Below are 19,544 nucleotides of genomic sequence, written 5' to 3'. Positions count from 1 at the left end.
TGCCACAGCCCCAGCACGGCCATGGGCCATCGACCAGGCCGCCCCGGCCGGTGTACGGTGTACGTCTCCTCGCTCCTTCATCGGTTTGTTGTTGCACATTCCAGGACATCAGTATTTTAACGGTCTCGAAGTGCCTTTCTATCGTAGTTTCTGGGTTGTTTTTATTTTCCTCCTGTTGGGCTCCATCGCTGTTAGCATAGCGTTTAAGGACTGCAGAAGTAAGAGATAAGCTAACGACTATAACACTATATTCCTCCAGGGGAGAGGAAGTTTATTAAGAAAACAATAAAGTGAAGTTGAAGTAAGTTCCTGTTTCAGTCCGCGATGGTGGCGAGGGCCACGACGAGCCCGAGGTGGGGACAAAGCTGGGGCCGGGGGGGTGCTGGAGGTGACGGGTGCGATCTCGGGGGAACGGCTGGCTCTGCCTGACCCCCCGGCGGGTCCCCACGCTCCCTCGGTGCCGGCAAAGCCCAGCCAGGGTCTGCGGGATGAGCCACGGGTGGGGACAGCTCAGTGTGTCCCCCCCGCGGCCCCCCGCCTCGCCCCAGCAGCCGTCCCGGCTGCCCACCCGCGGTGGGAGAAAGGTAATGGCGCTCCCGGCGTTCCCGTGGTACGGAGCCAGAGGTATCCGCGTGCTCAGGCCAAGAGCATCCGAACCCACCTCGAAAATAGCTCCCGCTGCCTCCCCGGGTGCCATTTGAGCCCTGGCAGCCCTCGGTGCCCCGGAGACACCCCTTCTTCCCCAGCCGCCTCCCTCCTCCTCCTCCCCAGGGCAGAAGCCAGCCCTGCCGGCCCCTCGCAGGGGCCGATCCCCCCCAGGGCAGCGGCGGGCGAGTCCCCGCTCCCTCCCCGGGGCGCAGCGCAGGCAGGCCAGGCGCTGGAGAACGTGGTATTTATTGGCTACCTATAAGTTAAGGGTGAGGGACACGGGGCGCGGGGGCGGCAGGAGTCACGTCTCGGCTTTCCACCCTTTCTCCTTCTCGTCCTTGGCCTGGATGCGGAGCTCCTCGTCCAGCCTCTCCTTGGCTCTCACCACCTGCGGGACACGGGGACGGGGTGACACGGAGGGACGGGGTGACACGGAGGGACGGGGTGACACGGAGGGACGGGGCTGCCCCCTCCCCTCCCTGCCTCCTCCGCGGTGACGCTCGGGCCCTGCTCCCTCCCCAGTCACAGACAGGGGAAGGTGCCGAGGGCTGGGCGGGGGCCAGCGCAGCCCCCTCCTCTCCTCCCTTGGCTCACCTTGGACTGCAGGTAGAAGGAGCCTCCCACCGACTTGTCGTTCACCTTGAACAAGTGGTCGTAGTTCTGCCGAAGAGAAGTTCCCCGTCACATTCATCTCCGCTGCCCTCCCCGGCCCCAAACCCCGGCAGCCCCCCGCTCCCTGTGGCGGTGCTGGAGGTGACGAGTGTGATCCTGGGGACACAGCTGGCTCTGCCCCACCTGCTGGCGGGTCCCCACGCTCCCAGTCAGGCACCTCCAGGGAGCCCACGTCCCCTTCCCCGAGCAGCACCGCTGGGCAAAGGCAGCGGCCGAGCCGGGCAGGCTGCTAATACCCACGAGCTGCCAGCACACTCCTCCAGCTGGGGCAGGGAAACGTCAAACTGGGATTAACTGGGCACAGGACAGCACCCACACACCCTCTGGGGACCAGTCGTCACCCCCATGCCAGGCAGAAGCCGCGGGGAGGTCAGGGCCCTGCCAGCACCATCTCTGCCCAGCTCCGAGGGAGCCTCTACCTTCTGGATCTCCTCCGCGTTGAGGTTCGAGACATTGAGGATCTGCTGAGCTTCCTGGAGGCTGATGCCGATGATCCTGGAAGCGGCGGCGGACTGGGGCCTCTCCGAGCGTCCTCGCGCATCTGCTGCCGCTCGGCTCGCTGCCCGGAGACACCGACGACGTGAGTCCCCCCAAACATTGCCCCCCCGGGGATCCCCAGGCCTTGGGCAGGAGCCGGGCAGCAAAACCCACGGGCTCTGGGGTGCTCAGATCCCAGCCTGACCCCTCTGCCCTCCTCACGCTGCCTCCAGCCCGCGGGAGGCACCCGGATGAGGTCCCTGGTGCTGGGGAGGTGGCAGGAACCGGGCTGAAACGCCATTAGGCCGTCACCAGGATGCGGGTGCTGACTGTCACCCTGCGGCAAGCCGGGCAAGCGTCCCCTCCGGGGGACAGGGAGCAGCGGGGTGCCCTGGGGAAGGGGAAGGGGGGTGCGGCCGTGCCCCGGGCAGGGGTGGGGGTGCCATGTGGTGCCCAGCGCCGTGGGCATGCTCTGCACGGGGAGCGACGCCCCACGCCGGGGGCGGCAGCTCGGCTCGTACCTGCGAACTCCTGGCGCAGCGCCCGCATGAAGGCCCGTCCGACCACCTGGGCCCCCACCAGGATGATCTGCGCCAGGTACTTGGCCTGCGGGGACACCCTGCTGTCACAGCCGCCCCGCGCCCTGTCCCCAGCCGGACCCTTTGCCCCGTCACCTCTCCCCGAGCCCTGCCCAGCCCCCCGGGGCCCTGCCCTGCCCCTCCCTGGCTCCTGTCACGCCGGGGCCCTGCCCAGCCCGGCCCTGTCCCCTCTCCCCAGGCCCTGTCCCCCCACAGCCAGCTTCCCCGCACCTCCCCGGGCCCTGTCGTCCACCCGGGCCCTACTCGGCATCATCCTCCGCCTCCCCGGGCCCTGTCCCTCCGTCCCCGGGCCCTACCCAGCCCGGTCCTCCGCCTCCCCGGGCCCTGTCCCGCTCCCCGGGCGCTACCCAGCCCGGTCCTCCGCCTCCCCGGGCCCTGTCCCGCTCCCCGGGCCCTACCCAGCCCGGTCCTCCGCCTCCCCGGGCCCTGTCCCGCTCCCCGGGCGCTACCCAGCCCGGTCCTCCGCCTCCCCGGGCCCTGTCCCGCTCCCCGGGCGCTACCCAGCCCGGTCCTCCGCCTCCCCGGGCCCTGTCCCGCTCCCCGGGCCCTACCCAGCCCGCTCCTCCGCCTCCCCGGGCCCTGTCCCGCTCCCCGGGCGCTACCCAGCCCGGTCCTCCGCCTCCCCGGGCCCTGTCCCGCTCCCCGGGCGCTACCCAGCCCGCTCCTCCGCCTCCCCGGGCCCTGTCCCCCCTCCCCCGGGCCCTGTCCCCCCGCCTCCCCCGTTCCCTCTCACCATGTCCCCGCCGCCGCTTCCGCCCCCGGCGGTCACGGGGTCAGAGAGCGAAGGTCGCAGCGGCCACCAAGGCGGACGCAGCGCAGGACGGAGCGCCCCCCACCCCCCCCTCCTCCTCCGGGCACAGCGCCCCCTGGCGGCCGCGCCGCCACGGAGGTCCCGCCGTTGGCTGGCGGGGCTGCGCTGCGCATGCGCAGAGGGCGGGCGAGGCCCAGGCCGCGGCCTTCCTCCGGTGGTGGTGCCGTGTCCCCCCCCCTCCGGTGCCCGGTGTCCCCTCCCCGGCCCGGAATCACGGCAGGAGACGGGTGCTGGTGCAGCGGCTTTAGTAGCGGGGCCTGCCCGCGGTGGGCATGGGGTCCAACGCCGCTGCCTGGCCCGGTGCGGGGCGCGGCCCTCGGCCCTGCCGCGCCTCCCCTCAGCCGGGCCGGGCCCCGCCGCGCTTCCTCCTTCTCCTCCTCCTCCTCCTCCTCCTCCTCCTCCTCCTCCTCCTCCCTGCCGGGCCCGGGCGGGTGCGGGGGTCCCCGGCGTGGTCCTCGGGGTGCCGGGGTCCGGCCTAGTCCTGCGGGAGGCCGGGTGGGGGTGAGGGGCGCGGCTGGGTGGGACCGGCCCCGGGGGGTCGTGAGTGTGTGTCCCCCCCCCGCACCTACCCACTCGTCCTCGTCCACCCCCTCGAAGGAGTCCTGGGGCAGCGGGTCGTCCCGGTTGCCCAGCCGGGCTACCATGGCACTCAGGAGCTGCAGGGAGGCAGAGCAGAGCCGTGGGGCCCGGGACATCGCCCCCAGCCCGGACCCCGCAGCAGGGTGGTCCCAGGGTGCCCCAGCACCCACCTCCTCCTTCTTCTGCTCGTCAGACTTCTCCTCCAGGTACACGGACGCAGGGACGAACTTCCGCGCCGGAGCCTCTTTCGGGGCCTCGCTCACTGGGGGAGCGGCAGCGCCATGGGGCAGGGGGGCTTCACCCCACGGCTGACCCAGACACACACCCACACCCACACCTGTCCCCATGGGCCTGGGGTCCTCGCCCTGCCCCTCCACACCCACCTGGTGTCATGTCGGCTGGCCGCAGGCTGGCGCAGCGCTGCTGCCCGTCCTCTCCCGCCAGCCAGGCGCTGCCGCCGAGGGCCGGCTCCCACCAGACGCGGGTCGGCGGGTAGATATCGTCCTGGAAATACTCCTTCTGCGGGGGCAAGGGGCGCTGAGGGGGGTTCCCCACCTCCTACGCCACCCCAAACACAGCCGGGTCCTCGCCGCTTACCTTGACGCGTAGCACGTGGAAAGCCACCGGCTCGAGGGTGCTCTGCCCGAGGCGCAGCGCCCGGGCGAACTCCACCTCCCGCACCTCGCACGCCGTTTTGGGCAGGAAGACGAAGCCCTGATGGGGCGGAGGCGTGAGCGGGGCCTGCTGCGGGTCTGGCAGCGCAGGCAGGGGGTGAGGGACAGGCAGCACAGCCCCGGCAGGCCCCCCTTTTACCTTGTGGGGTTCGTTGGAGGTGAAGCTGTTGCACTCGAGGAAATAGGGGGGCTCGGGCGTCACCTCATAGAGGAAAACTCTGGTGTCACCCTGGGGATGGAGCAAGGTGGGGGCTGGCAGGGGGGCGCATGGAGGGTCCCCTCTGCACTGTTAGGGTGCTGTAGGCAGGTAGCCCCCTGAGTTTTTTGGGGGTGTAAGCTCTCACCTTGCCGGTGAGGAAGACAACGCCAGTATCCTCATCATAGAAGGGCAGGAGGGTGGAAGGGGCCACGTCGAGGCCAAGGACGGCCAAGGGTCCCTCGGGCAGAGCCTGCGCCCGGTACAGGAGGATCCTCCTCTCGCTGCGGCTGCGGGGACAGTGACAATAGTGGGGATGGGACACAATGTCCCTTGGGGACCCCTGCCCCCAGCGTGTGTCCCCCTCTTTACCTATCGAAACCGGACACCAGGAGGTAGTCGCCACCGCAAACCCAAACCAGGCGCGCTCCACGGCCCCCCTCGGGACCCGGACCCTCCTGTGTGGGGTGAAGGTCACCCTGCCTGCTCGGAGAGAGCTGGGGGTGCGGGCGGGTGCCCACGGGGGGGAGTTCCCGCCGCCGTGGGCACCCGTCTGCACCCCCAGCTCTCCATCAGGTCCCTGCCGCCATGATCGTACCTGTTGAGGCTGAGGGCTGCGCCGGGGCTCGTAGAGCCGTAGCCGGCTGTCTTTGCTCACCGTCGCCAGCTTCTTCCCATCAGGGCTCCAGGCCAGGCTGAAGATCTGTGAAACAGATGGGGTGTCCCCTCCGTGTGCCCTGCCTAGCCAAACGCGCCCCTGGGGTGTCCCCAAGTGTGTCATCCCTTACCTGATCGGTGTGTCCCCGCAGGCACAAGGCTTCCCGCCCGGTGCTCAGCTCCCAGATCCGCACCGTCATGTCGTAGGAGGAGGAGACCAGGAGATCGGATGCCATGGGGTGGAAGCGGATGGAGTAGATCTTCTCCGTGTGACCTGGTAAGGGTGAGTGGTGTGTGGCTGTCCCTGCCTGTGCTGGGGTGGGGACACCGTCGGGCTGGCTTGTCCCCAACGTGGGGTGCTTGGTGTGCCTCCCTGCACGCCCCTCACCTCGGAGGACAGCTTCGGGCTCCCGCAGTGTCTCCCGCAGCCCTCCCTCGGGGATGCGCCACAGCCGGATCTTGGCGTCTTCACCCGCTGCGGCACCGAAACGGATGGGTAGCGGTTAAGCCAGTGATCTGGTGTGCCCGGTGCCGGGGAATAGCCCGGCGCGCTCCCCTGGGGACAGCGTGCGTACCGACAGCAAGGCGCCGCGGGTCGAAGGGGTCCCAGGAGAGGTCGGCCACCGCCGCGCCGTTCTGGATGGTGGGCGCGGCCGCGTCGGGGAGACGGCCCGGCTTGGAGAGCTGGGGGAGAGAGCCAGGGGGTCACCCGCGCTGTGCCCACCAGCGCTGTGCCGGCCGCCGCGCTGTGCCGGGGGTACCTCGAGGACGGCGATCTGGCCGCCAGCGGAGAGCAGGGGGAGGGCGACGCGCTGGTGGTTGGCGCAGAAGCCGTCGCACTCGCCCGGCGTGGTGAGGCTGAGCCCCCGCAGGTTGGTGAGGTGGGTGTCGCGGTGCAGCACCCTGCCCTGCGCGTGCCGGAAGCGGGAGCTGGGCCCTGGCGCGGGTGGGGGACGGGTGAGCGCCCCAAGTCCCCCCAACAGCATAGCCCCAGCTGGGGGACACCGAGCCCGCCCCGCCGCCCGCTCACCCAAAATGTTTTGCAGCGACTTCTGGCTGGGGCTGCTGGCGAAGCCGCTGGAGGGGCCGGTGCTGGCCGAGAGGGAGGTGGTGGCGCTGCTCGGCGAGGCCAGTGAGGACGGCGAGGAGTAGCCGCTGGCCTCCTACGGGAGAAAGAGTGGGTGGGCAGCGAGGACCGGCATCCCAGCCCTCCCCTTCCCAGACCCCCTGATCCCTTGGCACCCCCGGCGCGCTCCCCGGCGCCCCGTGCTCACGCTCTGGTCAGCGTCGGCATCGGTGGAGCTGGCGTCGGCTGCTTGCAGCTGGGTGCTGGCGATGACGGGGGAGCTGAAGGTCTCTGTGGATCTCCGTGCGGGGTGCAGGCTCACCCTCCTCACCTGCCGGTGGGCAGAGCAGTGGGCAGGGGGTGGTAGCAGCCCTGGGCGATGCCACTGGCGGGGACACCCCCCCGGGTGACACTGACCTGCTGGCTGTCCCCTGCCCACCAGGCCTGGGCACTGGTGGCCGGCAGCATCCCGGCGCAGTCGGGGAACAGATCCTCGTGGAAGTCCTGGACGGACTGCAGGAAAGAGGACGGGGAAGGGTGGGTGTCCCCAAAACCCCGCAGCCCTCCTCCTGCTGCCAGCTGGCACCCCCAGGCACCCCCGGGCACCCCTGGGCACCCCAGCCCCTCCAGCTGCGGAGCCCCATCCCCGCAAGCTGCACGCTGAAGCCTGTAGGTGTCAGACGCTGCCCAGCGTTGGGCTGCCTCACGCACCCCTGAATGCAGCCAGCTCCGAAACAGCACCCAGCCCCAGCACCCATGTTTCAGCACCCAGCCTCCAGCTTTAAGCACTCAGCATTCAGGATCTGGCACCCAGCATCCTGCCTCCAGCACCCGGACTCTGCTACCCAGCACCTGAATTTCAAACGCTTTAAGCCGCTCTAAGCACCCAGCATTCAGGACTTGGCACCCAGCACCCATTGCAAAATAGTACCCGGCAGGTGCACCCAGCTTTCAGGATCCACTCTCCAGCACCCAGCATCTTGCACGCAGCACCCAGCTTCCCAAATCCAGCACCCAGCAGACCCAGCCTCCATTACCCACCATCAGCACATAGCACCCAGATCTCAGCACCCAGAACCCAGCACCCACCTTCCAGTCTCCACTACCCACCATCAGCACCCAGCTTCCCAATTCCAGCACCCAGTATACGCAGCCTCCATCACCCACCATCAGCACCCAGCACCCAGATTTCAGCCTCCAGCACCCCCTCTCCTGCTCCATTACCCACCATCAGCACCCAGGTTTCAGCCTCCAGCACCCAGGTTTCCCTCCTCTCCTGCTCCCCCCGGGCTGGGGACCGGGGTCCCCCTGCACCCAGGTGCCCTTTGTCACCCAGTGCCGTTGTGGTGGCACCCATGAGATGGCACCAGGCACCCGTGACACAGTGCCACCCGCGCCCCCCCCCTTACCTTGCGTGGCACCAGGTAGCTGACGGGGACGAGGGCGGTGTCGGTGAGCTGCAGGACGCGGAGCACCTCGCAGGCCATGACGTCCAGGGCCAGGCGCGGCACTGCGGCCAGGCCCCGCGTGCTGCCCTCCGCCCGGCACTGGGTCACTGCGGGACGGGCAGGGCAGGCGTGGGGCAGGCAGCGTGGGCGGGGGGCAGGCAGCATGGGCAGGGGGCAGGCAGGGCAGGCGTGGGGCAGGCAGAGCGGGCAGGGGTTAGGCAGTGTGGGCAGGGGGCAGGCAGGGCAGGCGTGGGGCAGGCAGCACGGGCGTGGGGCAGGCAGCACGGGCAGGGGGCAGGCAGCGCAGGCAGGGGCCAGGCCCCCGGGGCTGCCGGCAGCCTGGCGCAGAACGTATCCTGCTTACCCTGGGTGAGCGCCGGCTGCGCAGGTGCCACCTCGAAGCAGTACAGGAGGTTTTCTCCCTGGAAGAGAGGCGGAGGGGACAGGGCATGAGTGGGAGCACCCCACCGCACCCTGCTGCACCCTCCTGCGCTCCATTGCACCCACATGCGCTCCGCTGCGCCTCGCTACACCTCCCTGCACCATTCTGCGTCCTCTTGTACCCCACTGCACCCACACGCACCTCACTGCAACGCCTGCACCTTGCCGCACCCCCCTGCATCCTCCTACACTCCGCTGTACCCCACTGCACCCACATGCACCTCACTGCATCCCCTGCACCCTGCCGCACCCCCCTGCATCCTCCTACGCCCCGCTGCACCCCACTGTACCCACATGCACCCCCCTGCACCCAGCTGCACCAGCTGCACCCACCTGTACCCTGCTGCACCCACATGCACCCCCTGCACCCTGCTGCACCGTTCTGCATCCTCCTGTATCCCACTGCACCCACATGCATCTTCCTACACCCTGCTGCACCCACATGCACCCTGCTGCACCTTGCTGCACCCACATGCACCCCGCTGCCGTGGGACCTCACCTTCCCCGCCAACACCAGCAGCCCCGTGTCGGCGTCATACAGTGGGATGGCCGCCCTGCAAGGGAAGGAGGGTGCTGAGCCGGGGGCACCCATCGGCGCAGCACCCTGACGGCCACAGGGCCGGATCCTGCACCTTTCCCACGGGCGCACACCCCAAAGCCCATCCTGGGGAAGCAGGGGCAGGATCAGGCCCTGCCTACGGCAGGAGGGCAGCGCCGGTGCCGGGGGGTCCCCTCGGTGTGCCGGGCTGCTCCCCTGACTTACAGCTCCCCACCTCACTGTCCCACCCCGGGGTGACGGGTTTGCAGCGGGATGGCACCGCCAGCTGCATGGTGCCTGCTGCGAAGCCATACCCAGCTGCGGGGCATCCCCCTCCCAGCCCTGCACCCTGTGCCCTGCACCCAGTGATGGCACCCAGCCCCGCTCGGGGAAGCCACCGGCACCCGCTGGGGAGCCCCGGGGCTGGCCGGGCTGGCTCGGCCAGTTTGGGGCGGGCGCGTGGCACACCCCGGCACGCCGCCCGCCTCACCCGGCACCTGCCGTGCCAGCCAGCCCCGGGAGCGCCCTGTGGCCCGGGCTGTGCCAGCTGGAGCGTGTCCCTGCTCCTTGTCCTGCACCCTGTCCCAGCCTGCGGCCGGGGGTGCTCGCTGGCCAGAGGGGACCGCGACCGGGGCAGTACTCGGTGGCTGGAGGGGACGATGACCAAGGGGATGCTCAGCGGCCAGAGGGGACCGCGACCGGGGCAGTACTCGGTGGCTGGAGGGGACGGTGGTGACCAGGAGCACTGAGCCCCCTCTCTGCCTTCCCTCGGCAGGCGCGGAGGAGGGAGCTCCACAGGCAGCCCCGAGGGGAGCACAGGGACAGTCTGTTACCTTCGGGTTGACGTTTCTGTGGCTGTGCCGAGGACAGGGAGCCCTGCTGTGCCGTGCCGTGCCGTGCCGTGCCCTACCATGCCCTGCCGTGCCCTGCTGTGCCGGTGTTTTACACCAAACGACTTTGAGGAAATACGGCAAAACAAAGGCTGTGCCGTGCTCCCGCCCCAGCCCCGGCAGCTCCCCATGGCAGGGACACCCCATGGCAGGGACACCCCGCGGGTCGTCACAGGGTGGCTGGGCGGCACAAGGGATGTCTGTGGCCGGTACGGCACAGTCCTGCCCAGGGACTGTTGGCACAACGTAGGCAAACATCGCCGGGGCGGCTGCGGCAGGCACCGGGGTCCCCTGCCCGGCTGCAGTCACCATCACCACCAGTGCCGCCACCACCAGCGCCCAGGGTTGGGACAAGGGCACCCTGGTGCCTGGTTGTCCCAGCCTGGCCCGTGCCAAACAGGGAGCGTTGTCCTGCGGCACTCGGCACAGCCCTGTCGTCACCAAGGCACAGGGGCAGCCCCACGAGGGCCACCCACTACCCCCCTGTCCCCCAGCAAATGGTGGCAGGGACTCTGCGGATGGCAGGGGCACGGGCGCACCGGGATACCAGCGCGCTGGGGCCCATGGGTGCCAGAGTCCCCAGTGACCCTGGGTACGCTCGATATGGGGGTCCCTGGGGGTGCCAAGGACACCTAGCTCCTGGTGCTACTGGGGGTGCCAGGGGCCTGGGGGTGCTGGAGGTGCCAAGGATGCCAGGGGTCCCGTGGATGCTGGGGATATGAGGGAGATACCTATACCTGCACCTATACCTACCCCTATACCTACGTGTACGCGCACCAGGGATGCTGGGATACCAGGTACCCCAGCCCTAGGGATGCTGGGGGACCCTGGGGGGCCCTGGGGGGTTCTGGGGGTCTTGGAGCTGCCGGGGGTCCCGGGGGTCCCTGTGACTCTGGGGGTCCTGGAGCTGCCGGGGGTCCCTGTGACTCTGGGGGTTCTGGAGCTGCTGGGGGTCCTGGGGGTCCCTGTTTCTCTGGGTGTCCTGGAGCTGCTGGGGGTCCCGTGAGTCCTTGTTACTCTGGGGGTTCTGGAGCTGCTGGGGGTTCCCCGGGTCCCTATTTCTCTCGGGGCCCTGGAGCTGCCGGGGGTCCCCGAGGTCCATTTCTCCGGGAGTCCTGGAGCTGCCGGGGGTCCTGGGGATCCCGGGGGTCCCTGTGACTCTGGGGGTTCTGGAGCTGCCGGGGATCCCGGGGGTCCCTGAGACTCTGGGGGTCCTGGAGCTGCCGGGGGTCCCGGGGGTCCCTGTGACTCTGGGGGTCCTGGAGCTGCTGGGGGTCCCGGGGATCCCTGTTTCTCTGGGGGTCCTGGGAGCTGCCGGAGGTCCCGGGGGTTCCTGAGACTCTGGGGGTTCTGGAGCTGCCGGGGGTCCCGGGGATCCGTTTCTCTGGGGGTCCTGGAGCTGCCGGGGGTCCCAGGGGTCCCTGTGACTCTGGGGGTTCTGGAGCTGCCGGGGGTCCCGTGGAGTCCCCGGGGGGTCCCGGGGGTCCCGGGGGTCCCGCCTTCTGTCGGGCCCCAGGTGCGCAGGGGGCGGAGCCTTCGAGGGAGCCGTGCCCCACCCCTCCTCCCCTGTCCCCTACAGCCAATGGGAAAGCGGCGGGAGGGCAGGCTCCGCCCCCCGCGGTTTTAAAGCCGCCCCCCGCGCCCGACGCCGCCAGAGAGGGGAGCGCCCGCCCGGCCGCCGGCTGCCGCCGCCATGGACTGACCGCCCCGGCCCGGCCCGCCCGGTGAGTCCCGCGTCCTCGGGCGCCGCTGCGCCGGCCCTCCCCTCGCCACGGGGCCGGGTGCTCGTGGGGCGGCGGCCCACGGGCGGGAGGAGGCTCTGCTGGGCACTCGGGGGCTGAGAGGGGTGGCGGGGCCGAGGGGTCCCGGTGGGCCTCGGCTGGGCCACGGGGCACCCAGGGCCGGCTGCTCTCCCCGGGTGACAGGGTGTCACCCAGGCCTCGGCTGCAGGCAGGGCACCCGGGGCCAGCACCTCGCTCCAGGCCTCGGCTGGGGACCGGTGTGCCCTGCTCCCCCCGAGGCCTGGCCTGAGCCAGGGGGCACCCGGCCGTCCCCGGCTGGGCTGGTGGCGGGGCCTCGGCCGGGCAGAGATGAGGGTGCAGGCAGGGCCCCAGGTCCCCTGTCCCTGCCTGCGCCTATCCTGCCATGGGATGCGCCAGGGTCCGGCCTGGGGACCTCGGCCTGGTGCTGCTCCCGTCACGGGGAAGGGGAGAGATGTGGCCGGGGCTAACGTGGGGTCCGGCTCCCTCCAGCTGTGGTGGGGTGGCTGCGACCCACCCTGCCAGCAGAAGGGCTCCAGGACCCTCACGGGACCGGCACGATCCTGGGCTGATCCCATGCTCGCCCTGTCCCGGCAGACGTGGCAGCAGGGCTCGCCCTTTGGGGTCAGGCAGAGGTGGGAGCTGCTGGCAGCGGTGTCCACCACCACCCTCCTCAGCGGAGGGCTCGGCCGGGGTGGGGTTTGGCTGCCCTGGCCCTGCCTGTCCTCGGGGGCCAGCGTCCCGGGTTGCTGACCCACTGTGGGGCCGAGCGGGGTCCCCGGGCAGTGCCAACGAGGGTTTCCCCCCCGGCTGGCGCAGAGGGACGCGTGCCAGCAGGGCCACCGGCCAGCCTGGCCGCCGGCCGGCGGGGATGCCCCACCGCCTCTCCTGCTGCCAGCTTCCTGCGTGCTTCATCGTCACCCGGCGTGTGTTGGGGGGATGCCGGCCCCCGTCACCCTCTCTGGGTGTGACTTTGGGCCACCGTGGGTAAGTGTCCCTTCCCACGCCTGGCTCCCTCCCGGGCCGGCAGCTGCCATGAGAGCCAGCGCATCCCAGCGGAGATGCTCCAGTTTCAAGACCCCTCTTCCTAACCAAAAAACCCCACTCATGTTCCCCCCCACACACCCACTCTGCCGACGTGCCCCACGCCGGCAGGTCTCATCCTGCTGGAACCGGGGCGGACGGACTGGCCTGACCCAGCCGGGGCCGTGCCGCTGCCCACACGGCGCTGGGCAGTGCCGCTGTCAAGGATGACACTAATTACTATTTTTCCCCGCACCACGCCAAGGCCGGGTGGCCTCGCCGGGTGGCCCTGACGCAAGCGCTGCCTGCCCGGCTGGCTCTGCCGGCGGGACGCGGCAGGAGGAAGCGCTCGGGGACAGCCACGGCCGCCCCAGTCACGCCGTAGGAATCTGCCCGTGCTGCTGGGGCCGCGCGTGGCAGCATCGCCGGCCTCCTCCCAACTCCGCCGGCGTTCGGGCTCCTCCGGAGGCGGTTTGGCTGCCGGTAAAGCGGCTCTGCTGGTTTTTCTCCTTGCCGGCACCTGAGCCGGGGAGCGCGGCCGGGTCAAAGGGGCAGGAGCGGGACCGAGGGGCCGGCGAGCGCCCCGGGGAATGCAATAACCAGGCCTGCATTCCTCCGGGGCTGCTGCGGAAACTTTAATTAAATAGGGAGGGGAGCCCGGGAGGAGGTGGGAGCTGCGGCGGCGCAGGGTGGGTTGAAGGGGAGGAGGATTAAGGGCTTAATCCTGCATCCCCGCCCCGGCTGGGTCTCGGGAGGGGGCACGTGCTGACATGGGCTTGTTTTGGGGGGGGCGTAAGGGAGGGGAGCAGCGCCTGCGTCCCGCCTGGCGAAGGCACCGTGTCCCTCCCTGCAGTGACGGGGACAGAGCCCAGGGCCCGGCTTTGTGCAGGGCCCCTGTCCTGCCTGCGCCGGTGCCCACCGGCCGAGGAGGCAGCCCACCGGCTTGGCTGCTTGCCGGCAACAACAGTGGCTTTGTTCGGTCGCGGGGCCTCGCTTGCCGGTGCGGGAAGAGACATCCCGGCCGTGCTGGGTTCCCCGGGGACAGCGGCTGCGTCCCCGAGCGGTGGGGAAGGGCAGGGACCCCCAGGAGGGCTCCTCCGGCCCCTCCTGCGCAGGTGTCACCCTGTGGTGCAGGGAGGGCATCGGCCTCGTCCTTAAAACACGTGGCGGGTGCGAAGCGGGGCGTCCCCTGCCGAGTCCCTTGCCCTGGGCAGGCAGCGGGCTGGCCCGGCCCCGGGGGGGCTGCAGGCAGGGAGGGGGGACACGGCGCTCCCACCCCAGCAGGCTGGCAGGGAAAGGCTGAGCCGGGACTGGGGGAATCCGAGCCCAGATCCTCCCCGCAGCCGGAAAATATGAATAATTCGGCAAATATCTGCGGTGCAGGCGCGGGGGAGCCCAGCCAAGGCAGCAGCAGGCCGCTGGCAGGGCGGTCCTAACACCTCCAGCAGAACCGGGGCCCCCTTTCCACCCTTGGGGACCCCCCAGGACCTGGGGAGGCTGTTCCCCTGCCCCCCATTTCGGAGGGGTGAGCACCCCAGCGAGCCTGGGCCGGGTTAACCTCTCCCTGCCTTGAAAGAGCATCAGGGCGTGCGGGCGGGATGCCGGCGTGTGCCGGCGGAGCGGGGTGATGCCGAGGGAGAGGTGGTGGAGGCGTGCGGGTGGAGCAACCGTGCCGGCCTGCCCGGCGCTCGTGGCGAGGCGGGGATGCGCGGCCGTGGCCGCGGCCAGGCCGGCCGAACCTGCCCGGAGCGGGGAGCCTGGCAGGCGGGGAGGGGAGGAAATGCCAGCGTAATTAAAGGGACGAAAGAGACTTGGAGTCAGCAGCTGGTTGCAGCACGGGACACGTCAGCGAAACCCGACCCTGGCATTGCAAAACCAGCCCCGGCCTCGCCAGCCTCCCGCAGGCCTGGCCAGGCTCCGGCGCTGCCCACCCGGCCGGCCTGGCACGGTGGTGGCACCGCGGGCATGTCCGGCACCCTTTGCTCGCCAGCCAGCACCCTCAGGCTGCCGGAGCCACCTCGAGGGCTGGCACGGCGCTGAGGGGTGTTGGGTGTGCCCCCAGCCCCCTTAGGTCACAAGGGCTCCATGATGCTTTTTCGGCTCTGCTCAGTCCTCGTGCCAGGCACCGACGGCTTGGCTGTGATGTGGGGGTGCGGTGGGACCTGGCAGCAGCATCAGCGAGGGGGCTGGGGGCTGAGCCGGGGGTGCCGGGGAGGGGACTCGGTGACGGTGACCCCCTGGACGTGGCCCAGTTCCTCCCCGGCGTCAGGGGGCTGACGGCACGGGTCACGGCGGGGCAGGGCCAGTCAGGCCAAGTGACTCAGGCAGCTGCGGTGACCCTGCCCAGCGGCGCGGGCGCACCCCACCCTCGGGTGCACCCCACCCTGGGGGGGGCCCAGCCGGGGAAGAGGCGAGGACGGAGCCAGCCACCGCGTTAACCCCGACCGGCTGTGGGCGAGCGCCGGTGCCTCTGCGGTACGGGGGGCTGCGCTGGCCGGGGACGCACCGGTGGGGACACAGCACGAATCCAGTCCCTCCCACAGCCGCCAGTGCAGGATGTGGTGTCCCTGCACCGGACAGGGCCCCCCACGGCGGAGGGACGGCCGGGGCAGGCGGCACGTGCTGCCGCGCGACCCGGCAGCCCCCTGCACACGGCGGGGGCCCCTTGCGAGCTGCAGGGGGGGTTTGCCTGGAGCTCTGAACGGCTCGGAGCAGGGGAGGAGGTGGTGATGGCCCGGGGTGGGGAAGGGGCTGGCAGGGCAGGGTGCTGGTGGCAGGACTGGTGGGGTTTGCCTCTTCCCTGCCCGAGGACCCCCCCTCTGCCACCCCCACGTGCCCCTGAGATGGGGTGGCATGAGACATGGGGTGCCTGGCCCGGCCCCAGCTCCCGCTGCCCCCTCACCCGTGCTAATTAGGAGTGTCATTAAAAGGGCTGAAAGACGGGGTTGAGAGAGGAGCCAGCTGCCTCCGAAGCAAGGACATCGGCCGGGGCACCCGCGGGGTCTGGAGCAGGGGTAGTTACAGCCTCGCTCACCCCAAGAGCATCCTCCCCTCCATCCCAGTCCCCGTCCCCGAGGGACGAGGTCGCAGGCCAGGGTGCTGTGCTGGGTCCCCGGGGTGCCAGCAGGAAGGGGAACAGCAAGGTGACCCGCGGCCCCCAGGGGACAGGAGCCGGCTCAGGGATGTGTACGAGCCCCGGGACTCTGTGGGGTTGCAGCTGGCTCTGAAGGGCACAGGAGGGACATGTGGGGCAGGGGAGCACCCAGCTCCTTTGGCCCCACAGCCTGCGCCCAGGCCACTCCACAGTGGGGGCCACCTCTGGGTGCCCCCGTCCCTGAGGGGATTGCTACCGCTGGCGATACGGGCAGGAGCAGACCCCGTGGGTGCAGCTGCTGGGATGGCGGCACAAACAAAGGGTTAAGCGGTGCTCGGTGCGCCGGGAAAGCCGGCCAGGCTCCCACCCTTCCCCTGGCTCCCAAGCCCAGCGGTGCCTCTGCTCCACATCCCCCATGTTTGATTTGCACCCTGCTGAGAGCAGCCGGGGAGGTAGGGGCCCTTGCCCTGCCGCGTACCGGGGGTCTCGGTGACCCACCACAGCTGGTACCAAGAGGCTCAGGTGGGACGTGTCTCATGGTAGAGCCTGGGGTGCGCAAAGGTCCCATGGCCCTAAATCCTGGGGGTCCGGGGAGGGGCGGAGCGTGGGGCTGGGGTGGGCAGCCCACGTGCCGCTTCGCTCTCGCCGGCTCTATCCCAGGCCGGAGCAGCACAGAGGAGGCAGGAGCCCGGCGGGGACTTTCCCGCTTCCTCCGTGGTCCCTTTGGGGCCGGAGGGTCCCGGGCAGGGCACGGGGAGATGGCTCTCGCACCCCAGCAGCGGTGCAGGGGTAGCAGCGGGGGGTCTGAGGCACCCCACAGCCCTGCCAGCCTGGGGACCCCCCCGGCAGGGCCTGGCCCCTAACCTTGGCTGGGTTTCTCTCCCCCGCAGAGCTGACACCATGAACCAGCTGATCCTTTGCACGCTGCTTCTCTTGGCCCCCCGGGAGCTGGCTGGGGCATGTCCCGCAGGCTGCCAGTGCCAAGACCCCAAGACCATCCTGTGTGCGGCCAGACGGGGCCACACCGTGCCCCGGGGGCTGCCCCCCAACACCCTCTCCCTCTACGTCTTTGAGAACGGCATCACGATGCTCAGCGAGGACAGCTTTGCGGGCCTGCCCGCCCTCCAGCTCCTGGACCTCTCGCAAAACAAGATCACCAGCATCCAGAAAAACATCTTCCAGCCCCTGACGGAGCTCGTCAACTTGGACCTGTCCTCCAACCAGCTGCAGGAGATCACCAACGAGACCTTCCACGGGCTGCGGCTGCTGGAGCGGCTCTACCTGCAGAGGAACAGGATCCAGCACATCCATGCTGCTGCCTTCGACACGCTGGAGAACCTGCTGGAGCTGAAGCTGCAGAACAACCAGCTCTGGGCCGTGCCCCCCCTTGACCTGCCCAACCTCCTGCTGCTGGACATCAGCTGGAACAAGATCCCCGCCATTGCGCCAGGGGCCTTCCACGCCGTCAACATCGAGTCCCTGAAGATTGCGGGGCTGGGCCTGACGAGCTTAAACGAGGAGCTCTTCCAGGCCCAGAACAACCTCCACGAGCTGGACGTCTCTGACAACCTGCTGGAGCGTGTCCCGGCGGTGCTGCGGCGGCTGGGGAGCCTCACCAAGCTCAGCCTGGCTGGCAACGCCCGCATCTCCCAGCTGCCGGCGGAGGACTTCCACAACCTTCACAACCTCCAGGAGCTGGACATCAGCAACCTCAACATCAACACCATCCCTCGGGATTTCTCCGGCTTCTTCCCCAGGCTGCGGGCCGTGACGGCCGCCGGCAACCCCTTCAACTGCATCTGCCAGATGAGCTGGCTGGTGCAGTGGGTGAACGCCAGCAGCGTGGTCCTCCGGCGGCCCGAGGAGACGCGCTGCCACTTCCCCCCCAAAAACTCCGGCAAGCTCCTCCACCACCTGCAGTACGCCGACTTCGGCTGCCCCACCACCACCACCACCACCACCACCTCCACCACCCCGCGCACCACCACGCTGCCGCCGCCCGCGCCGCTCCCCACCAGCAGCCGCCCGGCGCCGCAGCCCAGCACTGCCGCTCCCACCCCGGGGGCCAGGGCCCCCCAGGGCAGCTCCACGCCGGTGCCCTTCAGCGGCCCCCCGGCCCCCAGCAGCCCCCCACCACCCATCTGTCCCCCTCGCACGTGTCTGAACGGTGGCACCTGCCACCTGGGTGCCCAAAACCACCTGGAGTGCCTGTGCCCGGAGGGTTTTGCCGGGGCGTACTGCCAGGTGGAGGTGAGGGGGACGACGCCGTCCCCGGCCACGCAGGCCCCGCCGCCCGGCCGGCGGATCAGCATCGCGCAGGTCAGCAGCACCTCCCTCAAAGTGGACTTGCAGAACTACGTCCAGTCCAAAGCGCAGCTGAAGGGCATCCGCTTGAGCTACCGAAATCTCTCCGGGCCGGACAAGCGGCCGGTGATGCTGCGTTTGCCAGCTTCGCTCTCCGAGTACACGGTGCGGGCGCTGAAGCCCAACTGCACCTACCGCGTCTGCATCGGGCCCCTGGGGGAGAAGGTCTCCAAGGAGGAGCACTGCGCCGAGGCGCAGACCTTGCCCGTGAGCCACCAGCAGCACTCGCCCGTCACCCAGAGCAAGGACAGCAACCTGACCCTGATGATCGTCCCCGCGCTGGCCGCCGTGCTGCTGCTGGTGGTGGTGGTGACCGCTGGCACGTACTACCGCCGGCACCGCCGGGCGAAGGCGCATGCCGGCGCCGGGGTGGACGCCAGCCCGCTGGAGCTGGAAGGGGTGAAAGCCTGCCTGGAAAACGGGGATTTGAGCAGCCACGGCCGCAAGGTGCCGGAGGCGGCGATGCTTTCCGGCGGCTCCGAGTGCGAGGTCCCGCTCATGCAGTCGCACTACCCCAGCAACAACAACACCCCGGGGCTCAAACCCTCCTATTTCTGAGCCAGACGGGATGGGGCTGCCGGGTGAGGGGAGCCCCGGACAGAGGAGGGTTGAGCTCCAGCAGCGGCACCTGGCCGTGTCCCTCCGGGGCGAGGAACGGCGAGGAGTTAACTGAATTAAGGCAGAAAAACCCCAAACTCATAACGTGCAATTTCCGAGAGGCAGCCACGCTTCGGGAGGAGACACTAATTTTACCGCTCAGTGCCTTGATTTCTGTGACTCTACGTAGAACGTGGGTAGCGAAAGAGAGGGAGTTTGGGTTTTTAATTTGGGGTTTGGGTGGGCTTTTTTTAGCTACTGCTAAAAAGAAAGCTGCCGCTGACTCGGCTAAGGGATGTCCACGTGCTGGTAACAAGGGTCCTTTAGCAGAGCACGGCCCATGACTCTCAACTCCCTGGAAGCTGATGTGAGCAATAAGGCCCGGCCGAGGTGCTGGGACCCTCGGGACCCCTGGGCCAAAGGAAGCGCCGAGCAGGCAAACCGGGAATTGAAGCTTTAAGAACTCGGAGAGAATATTTATACACGGTTATTTCCCATTTCTTCTGGGAAAACTCTTTTTTTTTTTTTTGCTAGTACAGGTTTGTGTACATCTCTTTTGTAAGGCAGACCAGAAGGGTGTCTTTTTGTAAAAAAAAAAAAAAAAAAAAAATTAAAATAACAACAACGAAACCCCCTGCGCAGCCCCGAGCGCTTTTGCAGGTGCTGCCTGTCTCGCCCCGGCTTGCGGGCAGGGGTGCGGGCAGCGGCGCGGGCAGGCTGCCCTGTCCCCTGCAGAGGAGCGGGAAGGTCGGCCGCGTCCTCCCGTTGTTGTTGGCGTGTTGGCGAGCGCCCACATGAGTCAGGGCGACGGAGGGGGGAGTTTTCCCGACTCTGGGCGGCGGTGCTGGGGAGGCTTCACCCCCACGGCGCTGCCCCCCACCGCGGGCGCTGGGGAGGTGTTCCCAAAACAGAGGCCACGGGTTTCAAATCGGCCCCTGCCCTGCGCATCATCCAGCCTTACTTCATCCCTCCCCGCCTGCCAGATGGCTCCGGGGCCGGCTGCGGGACAA

General features: G+C 69.5%; 3 protein-coding genes across 5 annotated transcripts in view; 1 reads left to right on the top strand and 2 right to left on the bottom strand.

Annotated features, from left to right (window-relative positions):
* Positions 1-240: 240 nt before the first annotated feature.
* PAM16 (presequence translocase associated motor 16) lies at positions 241-3,286 on the bottom strand. 2 transcript variants are annotated; one of them, XM_075165919.1, is made up of 6 exons: positions 3,130-3,286; positions 2,319-2,403; positions 1,740-1,879; positions 1,243-1,308; positions 905-1,036; positions 241-481 (listed from the first exon to the last, which is right to left on the bottom strand). In XM_075165919.1, exons 1-5 carry the CDS (start codon positions 3,130-3,132, stop codon positions 950-952), a joined length of 381 nt encoding a protein of 126 aa, XP_075022020.1. In that variant the 5' UTR covers positions 3,133-3,286; the 3' UTR covers positions 241-481; positions 905-949. The 2 variants fall into 2 exon arrangements, with proteins under 2 accessions (XP_075022020.1, XP_075022019.1); XM_075165918.1 differs by lacking the exon at positions 241-481 and having other exon boundaries at positions 879-1,036.
* Positions 3,287-3,435: 149 nt separating this feature from the next.
* CORO7 (coronin 7) overlaps positions 3,436-19,544 on the bottom strand; it is a 40,173-nt gene continuing 24,064 nt past the window's right edge. For both annotated transcript variants that reach the window (XM_075165913.1, XM_075165914.1), the window contains 19 exons: positions 8,768-8,822; positions 8,192-8,249; positions 7,789-7,934; positions 6,797-6,892; positions 6,588-6,710; positions 6,344-6,476; positions 6,075-6,250; positions 5,889-5,997; positions 5,702-5,788; positions 5,445-5,587; positions 5,255-5,359; positions 5,029-5,114; positions 4,805-4,946; positions 4,600-4,689; positions 4,384-4,500; positions 4,170-4,305; positions 3,957-4,048; positions 3,777-3,863; positions 3,436-3,688 (listed from right to left, as the gene is read on the bottom strand). In XM_075165913.1, coding sequence (XP_075022014.1) covers positions 3,683-3,688; positions 3,777-3,863; positions 3,957-4,048; positions 4,170-4,305; positions 4,384-4,500; positions 4,600-4,689; positions 4,805-4,946; positions 5,029-5,114; positions 5,255-5,359; positions 5,445-5,587; positions 5,702-5,788; positions 5,889-5,997; positions 6,075-6,250; positions 6,344-6,476; positions 6,588-6,710; positions 6,797-6,892; positions 7,789-7,934; positions 8,192-8,249; positions 8,768-8,822 — 1,987 coding nt within the window. In that variant the 3' untranslated portion in view covers positions 3,436-3,682. The remainder of the gene's footprint in view (positions 3,689-3,776; positions 3,864-3,956; positions 4,049-4,169; positions 4,306-4,383; positions 4,501-4,599; positions 4,690-4,804; positions 4,947-5,028; positions 5,115-5,254; positions 5,360-5,444; positions 5,588-5,701; positions 5,789-5,888; positions 5,998-6,074; positions 6,251-6,343; positions 6,477-6,587; positions 6,711-6,796; positions 6,893-7,788; positions 7,935-8,191; positions 8,250-8,767; positions 8,823-19,544) is intronic.
* On the top strand, positions 11,281-19,164 carry VASN (vasorin). The gene is made up of 2 exons (XM_075165916.1): positions 11,281-11,420; positions 16,464-19,164. The coding sequence occupies exon 2, from the start codon at positions 16,474-16,476 to the stop codon at positions 18,493-18,495; it is 2,022 nt and encodes a 673-aa protein (XP_075022017.1). The 5' UTR covers positions 11,281-11,420; positions 16,464-16,473; the 3' UTR covers positions 18,496-19,164.

The sequence above is a fragment of the Calonectris borealis genome, chromosome 16 (genome assembly GCF_964195595.1).
Source record: "Calonectris borealis chromosome 16, bCalBor7.hap1.2, whole genome shotgun sequence".
Taxonomy (NCBI): domain Eukaryota; kingdom Metazoa; phylum Chordata; class Aves; order Procellariiformes; family Procellariidae; genus Calonectris; species Calonectris borealis.
Note: the sequence above shows the minus strand (reverse complement) of the source record. Positions and strands in the feature narration are given on the sequence as shown.